The 16173-nt window shown below is 36.4% G+C and overlaps 1 protein-coding gene across 1 annotated transcript; it reads left to right on the top strand.

Moving 5' to 3' along the window:
- Positions 1–1266: 1266 nt before the first annotated feature.
- LOC139876691 (3-ketoacyl-CoA synthase 12-like) lies at positions 1267–2827 on the top strand. Its single transcript, XM_071864063.1, has one exon. It carries the CDS (start codon positions 1331–1333, stop codon positions 2717–2719), a length of 1389 nt encoding a protein of 462 aa, XP_071720164.1. The 5' UTR covers positions 1267–1330; the 3' UTR covers positions 2720–2827.
- Positions 2828–16173: the final 13346 nt, after the last annotated feature.

The following is a 16173-nucleotide window of genomic DNA, read 5'->3' as shown; positions in this document are numbered from 1 at the left end:
TTCATGTGAATCGGAGGTCGATAGCTAGTCAAACATTTCACGTGAAAAGGGACATAATGAGCAGAATCTGGCCAGGCCAGTTCGCGCGCCGCGCGGGGATGGGGCGCGCCGCGCCACCATCTGGGCAGACCCTTTTCTGTTTTTCAAAGTATGCGCGAACCAAAACTCTTTCCAACCCAATTCTTGACCCGCAAACACCCAAAACATGTGTCTTATATCATCGGAAAGGTATTTTTACAAGGAATACAACTAAACACAATTCATCAATCACAAACATCATTTACAATAGCCGAAATCTCATTAAGTGATCAATAAAAGTCCATTTTCAAAGTTTCAAGTTCATCAATCGCATTTTAAGTTTCGGGAATCCAATTCACACATATGATATGCCGTTTTGAAGGTAATGAAGCATACATTACTACTAAACACTAACAATTAACATTTCATGGCATTCAAGCATCAAAAGTTCATGTCAAGAACTATCAAACCCTAGTCAAACATCACAAAATCCTTAATCGGGTTTTTGAAGTTTTCTTAATCAACCTACACATCAAAATGTAGCTAATGATACTAGTAACACAATTAAAACATGAACTTTAACAATTAAACAACTTTTAATCATCCAAAATCAAAGATTAAGCTAACCCACTTCAAAAGTTCAAACTAGTTACTCAAATCAACAAATCGAGCAAACAAAACATATATTCATGCTAGACACGAGCCATAGACACTAACTAACACAATTTCAAGTCAAAAACACGAATTTATAGAAATCTAGAGTTTTTAGAAAGTTACCCAAACTTGATGAAATTTGTATCAAAATGTAGAGGATGAAGAGAGGATCACGAAAATGTAATTTGTTTTGTTGTAAGCTTCCTAGATCGAATTTGGATGATGAATTTGTGAATTTGGTGTTTGAGTTCCAATAATGGAAGTAGAGAGAAAAAGAGAAAGAGAGGTGAGATTGAATGTGTGGTGGTAGTGGTGGGTTGACTAGTTGACCTAGTCAACTAGTTTGCCCACTAGCCAACTTTGGTCCCTCAAGTTTCAAAGCGGGTGCGGGAATTAACCAAACGAATATTTTAAAAACGCTCGAGTAAACGAGTGATGTTATAATTAAATAACGGGAATATTATGAACGTTAGTCAATGGAAACCACGAATTTAAATCACGAAAGGTATTATAAAAAAAAAGATAGTGTTAAAAATAAATTTAACGGAAAAATGCGGGATGTTACAAATTTCACTTCAAAAACATCATATAATATCATCCTAGCTAGCTTCCAAGTTCCAAGTTCCAAATTCAAATTCTGTCTCTCACACTTTACAAAATGCTGTTTTATCTCACCATTTTGTCTATCTTCCTAATATTATACCTTCTTTACATTCTATACAACTTTCTTGAAACAAAAAGGCATCAAAAATGTTACTTACTAGACTACCAATTGTACAAACCATCTGATGACCGGAAACTATCCACGGAATTTTGTGGTGAAGTCATCAAGAGAACGAAGAATCTCGGTCTAAACGAGTACAAGTTTCTTCTCAAAGCCATTGTGAGTTCCGGCATTGGAGAAGAAACGTACGCTCCGAAAATGGTGTTTGAAGGTCGAGAAGATCGCCCTACTTACCAAGATGCTATTGTAGAAATGGAAGAGCTTTTTGAGTACACCATCGAAAGACTTTTTAAGCGATCGGGTGTCTCTCCATCGGAGATTGATGTATTGGTTGTTAATATATCGATGTTCGCTTGCATGCCTTCATTATCGAGTCGAATTGTGAACAAATTCAAGATGAGGGAGGATATCAAGACTTATAATTTGTGTGGAATGGGGTGTAGTGCAAGTTTAATTTCTATTAATCTTGTGGATAGTATTTTCAAGATAAAGAAAAATCAATTGGCTATGGTGGTGACATCTGAATCTTTGACTCCAAATTGGTATATTGGTAATGATAAATCCATGATTCTTTCAAATTGTTTGTTTAGATCAGGAGGGTGTGCAATGATTCTTACAAACAAGCCAAGTTTAGCTCACAAATGCCTGCTAAAGTTGAATTGCCTAGTTCGAACCCATCATGGTTCGAATGACGAATCTTATGGGTGTTGCATACAAACGGAAGACGATCAAGGTCGAGTAGGTTTTCATCTAGGGAAAAATCTACCGAAAGCAGCAACAAAAGCATTCATCGACAATTTGAAAGAACTTGCTCCCAAAATATTACCAATCCGGGAGCTTCTCCGGTTTGGTATCCATTTGGCAACCCTAAATTTTTTCAAAAATGGTCAAAAAAAGTCAACTAGAGCTGTGATCAACTTCAAGACCGGTGTGGATCATTTTTGTCTCCACACAGGTGGAAAAGCTGTTATTGACACAGTAGCTCGGAGTCTTGGTCTGAGCGAATATGATATCGAGCCGGCGCGAATGACTTTGCACCGGTTCGGGAACACTTCAGCTAGTAGTGTTTGGTATGTTTTAGGCTACATGGAGGCTAAAAAAAGATTAAAAATAGGTGACAAATTGTTTATGATAACTTTTGGGGCAGGTTTTAAGTGTAATAGTTGTTTATGGGAAGTTGTACGTGATATGGAAGGTGTAGAAAATGTGTGGAAAGAGTGTAATATTGAAGACTATCCACCACAAACCATAATGAATCCATTCACGGAAAAATACGGTTGGATCCAAGATGAAGATATTAATACGTTTAAGGTACCAGAGTAAAATTATACAAGAACAAGGTCATTTCATTTTGGCAATATTTTATTTTTTATTTTTATTTTTATTTATAGAATAAGAAAAGATTAATTAAATTGTGTGTAATTTACTTTCTTTGTATTATGTATGTATCGTATGATAACATTACACTTAATTCCCTTATATAGTATCTTTAATTGTAATTTCAACTTTTACCTAATCTTAAACTATGTAACTTATGTTTTATGGTTTTATATCCTCGAATTGGGCCGGGTTTTCTCCTGAGCAGCAGTTGGAAGCGAGTTATGTAACTTCGGGAGATGAATGCGTAGATGGTTTAGTTACTCATGGTTGATTCCAAACTGTTGTTCAAAAAAAAAAAAATATAATAGTATAGTACTCCGTATATATTTATGGAACTAAGCTGTAAGTTTGTAACTAACATGTCACATTATTCAGTTAGTTTCACCGTCCACTCCGTCATCTTTCAAAAGCTTTTCATTACTATACACTTAAACACTTGAAACACAAGCAACAAACTCTATTAATTAACCAATAATCTTCACACTAAAACATAGATGAAAAAACCAAGTTTAAAAATATCTTACAAATATACTTTTTAACACCCTGGCACAAGGAAAGATAGTAAAAGAGAATATTGAGCATACTCTTCAGATTGACTCAACGGTACACGCTAAAGAGAATGTCAATTCGTTTTCGAAAGTTTGATTATTTCCTTGGAGAGGTCCTCCCCACCGAAAACAAATGGGCTTTGCACTGGAAAGTTCACCTCAAATATAGCTAACGGAGATTAAGTTTGACTTTTTTTTTTTTTTAATCTCAAACCTTCACTACTAAAAAACCATGTTGGTAACTTTTAGAGTCACCTTTAAGATGAAAGGCTTTTCAAAGCAAGTAAGATTACTATTCGGTGGGCTAGTTATTAGTATGAGTCTAAGGTTGGATTACGTTTGCATTAGAATGTCACATGTTGACGTCATCTTGCAAGTCAGTGATTTACTTTCTAACGAGATTTCGGTCATTTCTACTACGCGTTGAGGTGAGTTATTGATGGGTGTGCGTCGTGCTCGTGTGCATAATCAGCCTTTAAATTTATAAATCTATACTGTAACGACTTCATGTTTACCGGCAGTATCCCGATCGGTGTAGTGAAGTATTGCTCAAGTAGTTAACTACATGGTCGTCCCAATAGAGTATAGAGAGTCAAAGGTTGGGGACTTTATTTTTAGTACTCTTATTTCTTTTTTTGTATTTTTAGATTTTATAATACTGATTGAGGGTTTTATTATAAATGGAGCAATAGTAATTGATATGATTGAAGATAATAAATGATAGAAAGAAGGATGATGGTTCGGTCATGGATTTTATTTATAATCAGATTATTGAGTTAAGCACACATTCTTGGATGACTTTAAGTGTTTAACGTGGGTAGCGGTGTGATTAACCAACTATGCCTCAAAGTAATGCCCAACTGTCACTTGTTGACTACTAGGGTTTAACGCTTGGTTATACTATGTGACTTAGTCTGGTGGTGTGATTAACCAACCACATTAAGTACAAGAGGGATTTTGACTAGTACGCCTCAATGCACCAATATCTCGAGTCTAAGTCTTATGGGATTCAAGATTTGCAATAAAAATAAGGGTATTGATTAATGCACCCTAGATATTCGCTCTGGTGCCAACATTGGAGCTAACTATATCGATGTGATTAACCATACGATTAACTATGCATGCAAACCACAAATCAAAAACTCCGAACAATGGGTCTATTTAATTAAGCCAATAAGTATAAACAACAAAAAACATTCAAAATCAAGTTTTAATCTTTGGCTCATATCAGGCCGTCGGCGGTTGTTATCCAGCCGTCGGCTTGTGTTGAACAAGCTAGGCGCCGACAGTTCAAAGACAGCCGCCGGCTGAATGAGGTTTTTTCCAGAAATTTACAGGAACCTAAGGGTTTTTTGTTCCGCCTCCGGCTAGCCATAGACAGCCGCCGGCTTGGAATGTTAACAGGCAGAAAATTAATATAATAGATAATGTTCGAAGTCATTTTCTGGTTTTTAAGTTTCTTGGGCCGCCGGCCTCTTCCACCATGCCGTCGGCCCTACGTGCACTAAATTTAATCCGATTGCATTTTTTTTTATCCCTTTTACCCAGACCAATAACTTAACTTAAGGTTGACTACCTACTCATTACTATTTGAAAGCAGTAAATATAAGAAATAAACATAGCATTCATTTAAGACAATAATATGCAAAAATGAAGATACATTTTTAAATAAGCGATGAACATAAGGTAAAGGGTACTGAAAAATGCTTCAATATCTTGAATGAAAGCAATAACAATCGTTCTTGAATTAATAGATAACTTAGAATCGAAAATACAATGCTTAAAGGATTGATTGAAATGTAAATTTACGTAATAACACGAAATGGATCTGAAAAGAAATATAACATTACAAAGATATGACCTAAAAACTCTATTAAACTCGAAACCAGAGCCTTCTTTATACAGACAAAATATGGTCGTCAACTTGGCATTTCGGGCCGCCCGCCTGATAGGTCGGTGGAGCTTGAGTCGGCGGCTTAAGTCTTCTTGACGGCGCCTTGAAAATGATCAATGGCGACTTTACATTGTAACAAAGGGGGTCCCGTGACCTCACTAGTTTGGAAATTTTTTTAACAAAGTACTCTTCAAATTTTACGGGACACTACTAAATTTTACCACATGACCCCATATAAATTTAGAATTTATAGTTTTTTGAAGGTAAACAACCAGTAAAGTACCCTTAAATCATAATTAGTTGCGGAAATTTTTTTAGGACCCCATTGAGTTTTGATCCTGAAGTCGCCACTGAAAATGATTATCTTTTTAATGTTGAGACGCTCTGCCGACGGCGTTGACTTTTGGTCCCGCTGCCTAACTTGGAATATGAGATCCTCCATTTAAAGCTTTAAACGCGCGAAATAGTTTCCTTATGTTGGGCCGTCGGCTTGTATTTTTTGGCCAACGGCTTGAGTTGGATTCCGCGAGTTATCTTTCCGTGTTGGCTTTATTTGAATCTTTGTTGACTTCATTAAGGACCGCCGGCTTGTGATTATGGGCCGACGACTGGAGCCTATATTCAGTAAAAAAAATTCTCTTTTATTTTACTTCTATCTTTTGGCTTGATTTGGCTTTAAATGTACATGTTTTGATCACAAATACATTTTTTTTTCACACTATTAGTAGCATTTGCTCATTTTTCCTAATAAGCAAAGGAATTGAACATGTTTGTGCATAAAAGAGAATGGTAGCACCACAAAAAGAGTTAATATATATATATATATATATATATATATATATATATATATATAGTGCTGTCAGTTAGTTATCTGTTGCAATTGTGTGTTTCAACATTTTATTTCAATTGTATGTTAGTGGTTAGTTAGTGATTCTTCATTACATGCAGTCATAGTCAATTTATTCAAATTATACTGGATAATTCATATAGGTTGCTTGGATCTTGTCAATCAAATGTAGTATGATTTATACCAATTTATAACATAATCAGATTATTGAATTTATTATAAGTGAAATATAAAAAAAAAGAAAAAAAAAAGGAAAAAAAATCAATCTCTTAGATAAACAAAATACCTAGCTAATTGACATAGCTAGATTCATTTATTTCCGATTTCTCCTTTTCTACAAAAGTTAACTTTAATTTACTAGTATTATTATTTATAGAGTTGTAGTGGTTGTAGTGGTTTATTTTTTTTTGGAAACTCTGAGAGTGAACGCGAAAATGAAACGCCGGACTATAGTGGTAAAGGGGTTAAAACTTAAAAAAAATTGAACGGAACTTTGACCACTCCTGGTGCTCATAAATACTTTATTATGGAAAAAGACAAAATTACTAAAATAATGCTTGTGGTTTGTTTTTGCTGATTTACTCCCTGTGTTTTTTAAGTTGATATTCCCCATAAATCTAGTTGCTACATTTTTTCTGCTCCGTTCAACCACCCTGCTCCGTTCATCTCCCCTTACTACCGCCCATCCCACCACCATCTTCTCCGGCCACCCCTCTGGCCGAAGATGATATAGCCCAAATGTCGAAGCCAAACGGCTTTTCGTGTGCAAAATCGAGTGAATGTCGTGTTACATCTTTTTTGATTTTCAATTTTCCTGAATCGTGGACTCGTGATGATTGTCGGAAAGTTTATGAGACTTGTGGGGCTCTTAAGGATGTATACTTTGCTCGGAAGAGGTTGTCGAGCGGTCAACGATTCGGGTACGTTCGTTTTGAGAACGTCTCTGACATTGTCTCCTTCACGAAATCCTTAAACAACATTCGCATCAACGGTAGGTGGATTCGTGCCTATAAGGCAATCGAGAGAGATGGTACCAGTCGAGTTCAGAATATAGGTTGTGCAGTCAATCTGAAAGACAAGGGAGATGGTAATGCTCCTAATCTGAATGTCGATGATTTTGAAGCATTCCCACCTGCTCCTTGGAATCGTCTATCGTCTAGCACATCAAACCCATTTATTTGGGGAGGTAAATCCTTCGCAGATTCTATTGGAACTAATAAGTCGAATCGTATCGAGTTAAAAATCGATGGTAAATGGATTGAATTTGATCTTCCAAAATCGGTGAGCAATCATAACCTTATTTTTAGCTTCAACAAGGACCGGATTTCGTGGTCCTTGGTCGAAATTAACAAGACCCGTATCGATGGTATTAACGCTGGGGTCCAATCTGAGCCAGCAAAGGGGTCTAATATGGGTGATAATATATCGACATTTATGCACCCAGATTCGACAGACGGGTTCAATTTATCGTCTAAATCGGGTAAACTACGTGAAGATAATTTAAATGATTTACAGGCGAGCAAACCTTCTGAGACTGTAGATGAAGGTGAGTCGCCGGCAGATGTAAAGGATGCAGAAGACGATGATATCGAGATTGAAGACGGCGAGTTCATGCCGGAGGAGTCTGACGAAATCAGGAAACCACCACCATCCGACAGTTCTCCTGCCTCTCCTGCCTCGAATTCCACCCCGAATTTCAAATTAGATTGTGAACCGTTACCTTTGAATTTCCAATCACCGAGGCACTCAGATGCAAATTCCAATGGGGAAGATACAGGTCTCGAGGGAACTGATGGCACGCGTGATCCTGGCACGCTTGATCCTGTTTCCCAGGTGCCCCAATCGTGTTTTGTTCATAACCAAATTGGGCCTGAAAGTGGTATTGGGCCTGACCATTCTTTTGAGTTTGTTATGAATAATCAAGACCCAAACAGGATAGACCTGGGCTCAGATGAAAGACATGTGGGTGAACCTAGCCCGGGAAATTTTGTTTGTTTAGCACATTCCGCGGTTGCTCGCTTTCGTGTTAAAAAGAAAAAAGCCCCACCTTTGATCAAAAGTCATTTTATTAAACATGTGTGGGGTAGGCGTAATATGAAACGTAATCGTCGTCGAGACAACTTTCGGTGGCACGAAAGATACTTTATCGAGAATGTGATGAATGACTCGGACGAGGATATTAGTTGCTGCTCTTGCTGCTCTTCGTGCGCGTCATCCGACTCGGAAACTTAGAATTGCTTACTTGTCGTGTCTCTAATGTCCTCGTGTGTGTGCGTCCTCTTTTGTGTCGATCTTGTGTATGTGTGCGTCTTATTTATGCGGTGCGTGATGTTGTTGTGTTTAGTCTAGCTCCTGGCTAGTTTGTATTTCGTGTTTTGTTATTTTTAATAAAATTACCTTGCCTTTCAAAAAAAAAAAAGAGTTGTAGTGGTTTTGACGTACCATACAAACCCAAAAAATGTCAAAGATTGAATATGACACTGAAATGTCAATGGATCGAGTATGAATTAGGTATGGACCAAATTATGCCATAATTACATTCATACTCATTAACCAAAGTTTAATTCATATCCATATTCATTTAATTTAATTCATCCATCTATATTAATATCGATAGATTATTCGAATTAATAGATATTCATTAGATAATATATCATTTTTTTTTATCTAATTACTTAAAAATATGTTGCAACGTATATAACCTATTTTTTTCTAAGTCGTCTAACTGACTAGTAGTCTTAACTTGTGTGTGTGTGTGTGTGTGGGGTATGATGACAATAAATATCCCACCATACATATTATAATATGATCATCTCTAAGGTTTGTTGAACGAAATAACAGTTAGATATGGATGAAATATCATGCCGTTAAGATTAGAGAGTATTAAACATTTAATGGAGTAAAAAAGAGAAAGGAATATGTATAAATCTAATGGAATATTTTATATAAATGAAAGAAATTATGATAATATATATTTATATTTATATATAATATCATTATATACTTATATATTTATAAGTATTTCGGGTTCATTTCATGGATCATAAATTATCATTCATATTTGCTACTGTAATGTTTATTCTACATTGTATATGCTCTTAAATATTTGCCATAAGCATGCTTGTAATGGTGTAGTTGTGGACGTGTGGTTAAGGCCTTTTATAGATAATGGGTCTATCAAGTGGACTGAGTGATTTGTAAGTCCAGTTTCTTTTTGTATGTGTTTGTAAAATTTTCACTTCTTTGTGAAAAGTTATACAAATATATCTTAATTTTTAGCCAATAAAAAGTATATAAAATTCATTCATTTAGATTATTCATATTTGTTTTAAATGAACTAAGTCATCGCTATTTATCATAGTGTACTTTTCAATTTCTATCAAGTACAAACTTTTAAAGCCTTTAATTATCAAGCCAAGAATACTAAAAGGTTAATACATGTAAATGTTTCAAGTGGATATAGTAGCGCCATTAACATAAGATCCTTCTGGATTTTCATGTGGTTTGATGCATGCATTAATATGCCATTTATATCGTGAGTCCTTTAACATTAATCATGACAATGACAATTAATAAATCATTATTGTATATTTACATTTTAGACTTGTTCAGTGAAGCAACCTTACTAGTTACTACTAGAGTATATAGAACATAATAAATCCGAGATTATATTGGTACTTGGTAGCAAACATAAGTTACACACCATTACGGTGTTATAAGAGACTTGATGACTTTGCTTAGTATTATAGCTTCAAATTATTTGAAAGAAGGTAAACTGTTGTGTTTAATTCCTCACAATACATCCGTATATATGCTTACAATTTGCTATCATCTTGGAGCTAACAATCCTATAAATATGGAAAAGATATACATTGCTAATTATATATTCAATCAAATATTCACATGCCAAAATACAAAGAGTACAGAATATATGTCTTCTAGAATAGTCTTCTGTCTAATACAGCCCCTCAGTTTGAGCGGGATGGGGGACGGACGTTCAAACTGGTGCGGAAATCTTCAAACAATATGCGTGGTAATCCCTTGGTAAATATGTCAGCAATCTGAAAACGTGTAGGTATGTGTAGAACTCGTACTTGACCACGCGCCACTTTTTCACGGACGAAGTGTATATCCATCTCAATATGCTTAGTGCGCTGGTGTTTGGACTGGATTGCCGGACAGGAAGATGGCACTCACATTATCACAAAATACAACGGTTGTCTTAGAAATTGGACAGTTCAACTCGAGTAGGACGTTCCGAAGCCAACAAGATTCAGAGACAACGTTGGCTACACCTCGATATTCTGCTTCGGCACTTGAGCGTGAGACAGTTGGTTGTCGTTTGGCGGACCATGAAACTAGGTTATTCCCCAAAAAAAATGCAATAACCGGGCGTGGATCGTCGAGTGTCCGGGCAACCACCCCAATCGGCATCCGTGTATGAAATAAGAGAGGACAGGGAACTTTTCATGATTTGCAACCCATGAGATAAGGTGCCACGAATATATCGTAAAATTCGACGCAATGCTTGCATGTGACATTCCTTTGGGTCGTGCATGTGCAAGCATATTTGTTGTACGGCATACGAAATGTCGGGTCGAGTGAAGGTTAGGTATTGTAGAGCACCCGCAAGGCTTCTGCATTCGGTCGGGTTTGAGTAAGGTCGTCCATTGTTTGTACTGAGCTTACCATTAGTATCCACCGGGGTGTGAACCGTATTACAGTGTTTCATGCCGGCACGAATAAGCTGTTTGGTTGCCATGATGATAGACGAATAAGGAGTTATCGGACCGGCTGTGAGAGAACCCAATAGAGGCGGCAAATGTAGCAAACCGTTGGGACCACGCACGTGGAGCTTGTTTCAAACCATATAGTGACTTCTTAAGTAAGCATACGTGTTCTCGGCGTGTAGGATCACGAAAACCATAAGGTTGATGCATGTATACTCTTTCCTTAAGTGAGCCATGGAGAAACGTGTTTTTCACGTCTAATTGATTGATGTTCCATGATTTTGAAAGAGCGATGGACAGAACTAAGCGAATGGTAGCTGGCTTAACCACGGGACTAAAGGTTTCGGTACAGTCAATACCGATAGTTTGAGATCGACCATCCCCGACAAGTCGCACTTTATACCTTTCGAGAGTACCATCAGATTTTAATTTGTGTTTAAATATCCACATACTTCGAATAACGTGCATCTCATGTAACATCCCGCATTTTTCCGTTAAATTATTTTAACGCCCGTCTTTTTTTTTAGATAATATCTTTCGTTATCTAAATTCGTATCTTTCGTTAACTAACATTCTTAACATTTCCGTTATTTAACTATAACATCACTAGTTTACTCGAGCGTATTTAAAATACTCGTTTGGTTAATTCCCGCACCCGCTTTAAACTAGAGGGATCGAAGTTGCCAAGTGGGCAAACTAGTTGACTAGGTCAACTAGTCAACCCACTTTCCACCATTCATTCATTCATTTTCATCACCTCCCTCATCTTTTTCCTCTCTAGCTCAAGAACACTCTTTAAACCTAAATCCTTAATTCATCATCCAAATCCGAATCAAGAAGCAAACATCAAAATAAATTACATATTCGTGATCCTCTCTTCATCCTCTACATTTTGGTACCAATTTCATCACATTTGGGTAACATTTCTAAAACACTAGATTTCTCTAAATTCGTTTTATATACCTGAAATGGTGTTAGTTAGTGTCTATGGCTCAAGTATAACATGAATATATGTTTTGTTTGCTCGATTTGTTGTTTTGAAGTAACTAGCATGAATTTGAAATGGGTGTGCTTAATCTTTGATTTTGGTTGACTAAATGTTGTTTAAATGTTAAAGTTCATATTTTAATTGTGTTACTAGTATCACTAGCTTTGTTTTGATGCGTAGGTTGATTAAGAAAACTTCAAACACATGATTATTGATTTTTGTGAATTTTGGTTAGGGTTTGATAGACTTAAAACGAACTTTTGATATTTTGAATGCCATGAAATGTTATTAGTAAGTTTTTAATTGTAATGTATGTTTCAATACGTTCAAAACGGCATATCATATGTGTGAATTGGATTCCCGAGTCAAGAAATGCGTTTTATGAACTTGAAACGTTGATTTTAAACATTTAATGATCATTTATTGAGGTTTTCTTTGTTGTTAATGATGGAATTGATTGATGAAATGTGTTTAGTTGTATTCCTCTTTAAATTAGCTTTCCAACGATATAAGATACGTGTTTTGAATGTTAACGAGTCAAAAGTTATGGTTGTTTGAAGTTGAAATCGTCTACGTGTAAACTGCCCCAGAATTGCTGAAACAGATGCAGATGCGGCACATCTGCCTCAGATGCGGCGCATCTGAGGCAGACTGCCCAAAAATGTCAATTTTCGCTTAATTTTAAGTATGCCACGCACCCCCGATCAACATGAAACTTGGCCAACATGCTTATATATGATTAAAAACCCCAGAAAAATTGTCGGATACCCGACCCCGTTGACTTTTTCGTTGACTTTGATCAAGTTTGACTTTAGTTAAACTTAACAAAACACTTATGCAATCGTTCTAATCTTATTTTATACTTGATTCTTGCATGAAACTTGATAACGTGATTCACATGCTACATAATCGAGTCGTAACGAGCCATAGGACTAATTGAACACATTTCACCCAACCATGTGTCGTAATCGGTTAATTGATACAACTTACTTGTTTAGGTCAAGGCTAAGCAACTTTCATGCACACGTTTACTTTGTGAAGTACCTTTATACTCGTGCACTCAAGGTGAGATCATAGTCCCACCTTTTCAACAACTTTTTATACTTTTAAATTGTGGGCTGAGAAACATATACTTTGTTACATTTTGTACTACTTACTTTTATACTTTGAACACAAGTACAAGGAAAACAAACATTCCACAGCGAGTTAGAACAAAAATCCTCAATTCGATTATCATTAGTTACACTTGCAGGGTGTAAGCGAGAACTTATATTGTGTGGCCATACGGGTTTGACAAACCCTCATTTCGGACGGTTCGCTACCGTCTACGGATGAAATATATTTGTGAGAAACAGTGTATGTTCTAACACTATTGTGATGGGGTTCTATGGAAGGATACGTTAAGTCTTGATAATTGGGTGCTCGCGAACAAACTTTTGGAATGCAAACGATTTAGATAATCAACGTTATGGAAATACAAAATCTTGTGGTTCAAAAACAACGTTTACAAACACCTATGATTTCACCAACATTTTTTGTTGACAGTTTTCTATATGTTTTCTCAGGTTCATACATGGCTATTTGATACATGCTTCCGCGTACACTCATACTTGCTTGGGGTCAAGCATACATGCATACACTTTGATTACTTGCTTGGAGTCAGGCATACTTACATACGCTAGTGATAGCACCTTTGGATTCAAATATTTGTCTACATACTTACGCTATTTATAGTAACTGTGATTTTCAACTAATTATGTCGCAAGTTATTTCATTTATACTTTATACTTTTATAAACTTAAACTTGTTGTCGAACCTTTTGGTAAACTAAACTTTGTAAGTCTTGTACGGTTCAAATGAATGCGACATAATTTTGGTCAAACGCGTCTCATATAGGGACTATGACCACGCAACGGGACCTAAGTTAACGGAGCCGTCAATGGCGATTTTGTCGGGTCGCTACAGATGGTATCAGAGTGTTGGTTGTAGGGAACTAGGATATGCATTAGTGTGTCTGACAGAGTCGTTAGGACGCATTAGTGAATCTAGACTACAACAGGATAGTTAATCATTGCATCCTGACTTGCATTTGCTATAGATAGCACTTACTTGACTACTTGTGCATATATACTTGAATCATTCTTAGGCAAACTTCTTAATGGTACCAAACTTTCATCATACGAATCCGTATTCTACCACTTTCTGGTAACATATGTGAATTCAAGATTCATACGCGTAAGGGGGACGATGAATTCATTAGTTATACTAGTTCGAGAACTCTGTCTCCCATGTTGTTATTCGCCACCGTTTCAACTTACTATCGGTGTCACACCGGTGTTCCTTACTATCTACCACTTCTTGTTACTACCATCACTACTCTAGATGAGTATCGTCATCACTATTTATCACTACGGTTGCGTACTATTCGTTATCATGATTCGTTACACTTCTCGTACCGGAATACATTATTGTTTGGCTTAAACCGCTTTGACGTGAACAATCATTTATACACTTCCCTCGGGGAACGCTTCTTTAGAGTTGCACTAATTCTTTCGATTAATACTAGTCACGTTAGAGACATCGTTACACTTTGTTCATTTTAAAACTTCACGATTTCACGAACTTGAATCTATGGAGTGATGTGGGAATGGAGGTATGAGTTAGCGTAATATATCGACACTCGATCAACGTGGTTATATTACGGTAGGTCATACCAAAGTTCTAATGACACGTGATGATGATTGGACTCGATCAACCTAATCACCACCATGTGCCATGTACATGACTTCATTTTTCTTGTTTGAACATCCGAAAACTCCAAGAATACTGATAACAACCATACCCGGGACACACCTTCGATTATTGTCGAACCATATCTATGCTTCCGAATGAATGGCAAATTCTTTCAACTTCAAACATATGTTATACGTGTATACTATCTCGTCTTCGTACGGTTTCATCGACGAACTACAATATGCTTGATATGCCCACATCGAGGCAGAAATTTCTCTCGTATTACACTCGTACTTCCGTTTAAGGAAAATATTTTATCTAAATTCTCAATGGAGGGATAGACTCTTCACATTATGCTAGTATTCGCCACGAGGGTGAATAGTCCTAACGAACATTTTCAGAAACCACTAAGAAACTTTCTCTAACAAACGTTTTCGAAAACCGATAAATCTCCCGCGGCGCAAATTCCTTGAGAAACAAAAACTTTTTCATATATAACTTAAAGAAATGTACCTCGTCTCGGATCAAGATTCTCGTTTCACTTCTAGATTTCGGAGTGCCTTACAAAAGCCTCGGGACCACGTTTAGACCTAAGTACAACACAACAACCACAACCCGAAGGACCAAACTGTAACATCCCGCCTTTTTCCGTTTACTTTTCCGTTAATTGATTTAAATTCCGTTATATGTTTATGACATCCCTCGTCAATACGCGTTTTTAAAAATATCTCGTTTAGGTAATTCACGCACCCGCAACCAAACTCGAGGGACTAGTTTCGCCAAAGTGCCAAGGAGGTGACTAGCTTTTGACTAGTCAACCCCACCTCCCATCTTTTTCATTTCATTTCTCTTTTCTTTCATTACTTCCTTACTTTCTTTCAAATCTCCATTACAAGAATCATCATCTAATTCCAATCGAGCAAGCTTCAATCAAAACAAATTACATATTTGGAATCCTTGCAACTTCCTCTTCGATTCCATACCGATTTCATCAAGTTTGGGTAACTTTCTAAAATCACTAGATTTTTGTGTTCTTGATGTTTTTAACTTATAAAGTTGTTAATTAGTGTCTATGGCTCAAGTCTAACATGAATATATGATTCATATGTTCGATTTTGTTATTTGAAGTAACTAGCATGAACATAAACTTTGGTGTGTTTGATTTGGTGATTTGGTTGCTTAAATGTTGTTGAGATGTTAAAGTGCAAGTATTAAATGTGTTCCTAGTGTCACTAGCTTCAATTTGATGTGTAGGTTGCTTTAGAAAAGTTCATGAACTTGATTAGTGATTTTGGTGAATTTGGGTTAGGGTTTGATGAACTTGAAATGCATTTTTGAGGAATTGAATGCCATGAATTGTTGTTGGTAAATGGTTAGTTAGATTGTATGCTTGATTACCTACGAAATGGCGTGTCATATGTATGCATTTAAATCCCGAATCCTATTTTGTGCATTTATGAACTTGAGCATTTATGATGAACATTAATTGATCATTTATTTTGGAAAGTCGATTGTTACAAATGATGTTTTTGGTTGTTGAAATGTGCTTAGTCGTGTTCCTTGTCAAATTACCTTTCCAACGATATAAGATACGAGTTCTAAGTGTTTACGGTTTGTGTTTTGTGTTAGTTTGAATGTTGATTTGGGACTTAGACAA

The sequence above is a fragment of the Rutidosis leptorrhynchoides genome, chromosome 11 (genome assembly GCF_046630445.1).
Source record: "Rutidosis leptorrhynchoides isolate AG116_Rl617_1_P2 chromosome 11, CSIRO_AGI_Rlap_v1, whole genome shotgun sequence".
NCBI classification, from domain to species: domain Eukaryota; kingdom Viridiplantae; phylum Streptophyta; class Magnoliopsida; order Asterales; family Asteraceae; genus Rutidosis; species Rutidosis leptorrhynchoides.
Note: the sequence above shows the minus strand (reverse complement) of the source record. Positions and strands in the feature narration are given on the sequence as shown.

What these genes read in the sequence shown, in the direction of transcription:
- LOC139876691 (XM_071864063.1), top strand. Translation starts at nt 1,331, where the DNA reads ATGCTGTTTTATCTCACCATTTTGTCTATCTTCCTAATATTATACCTT.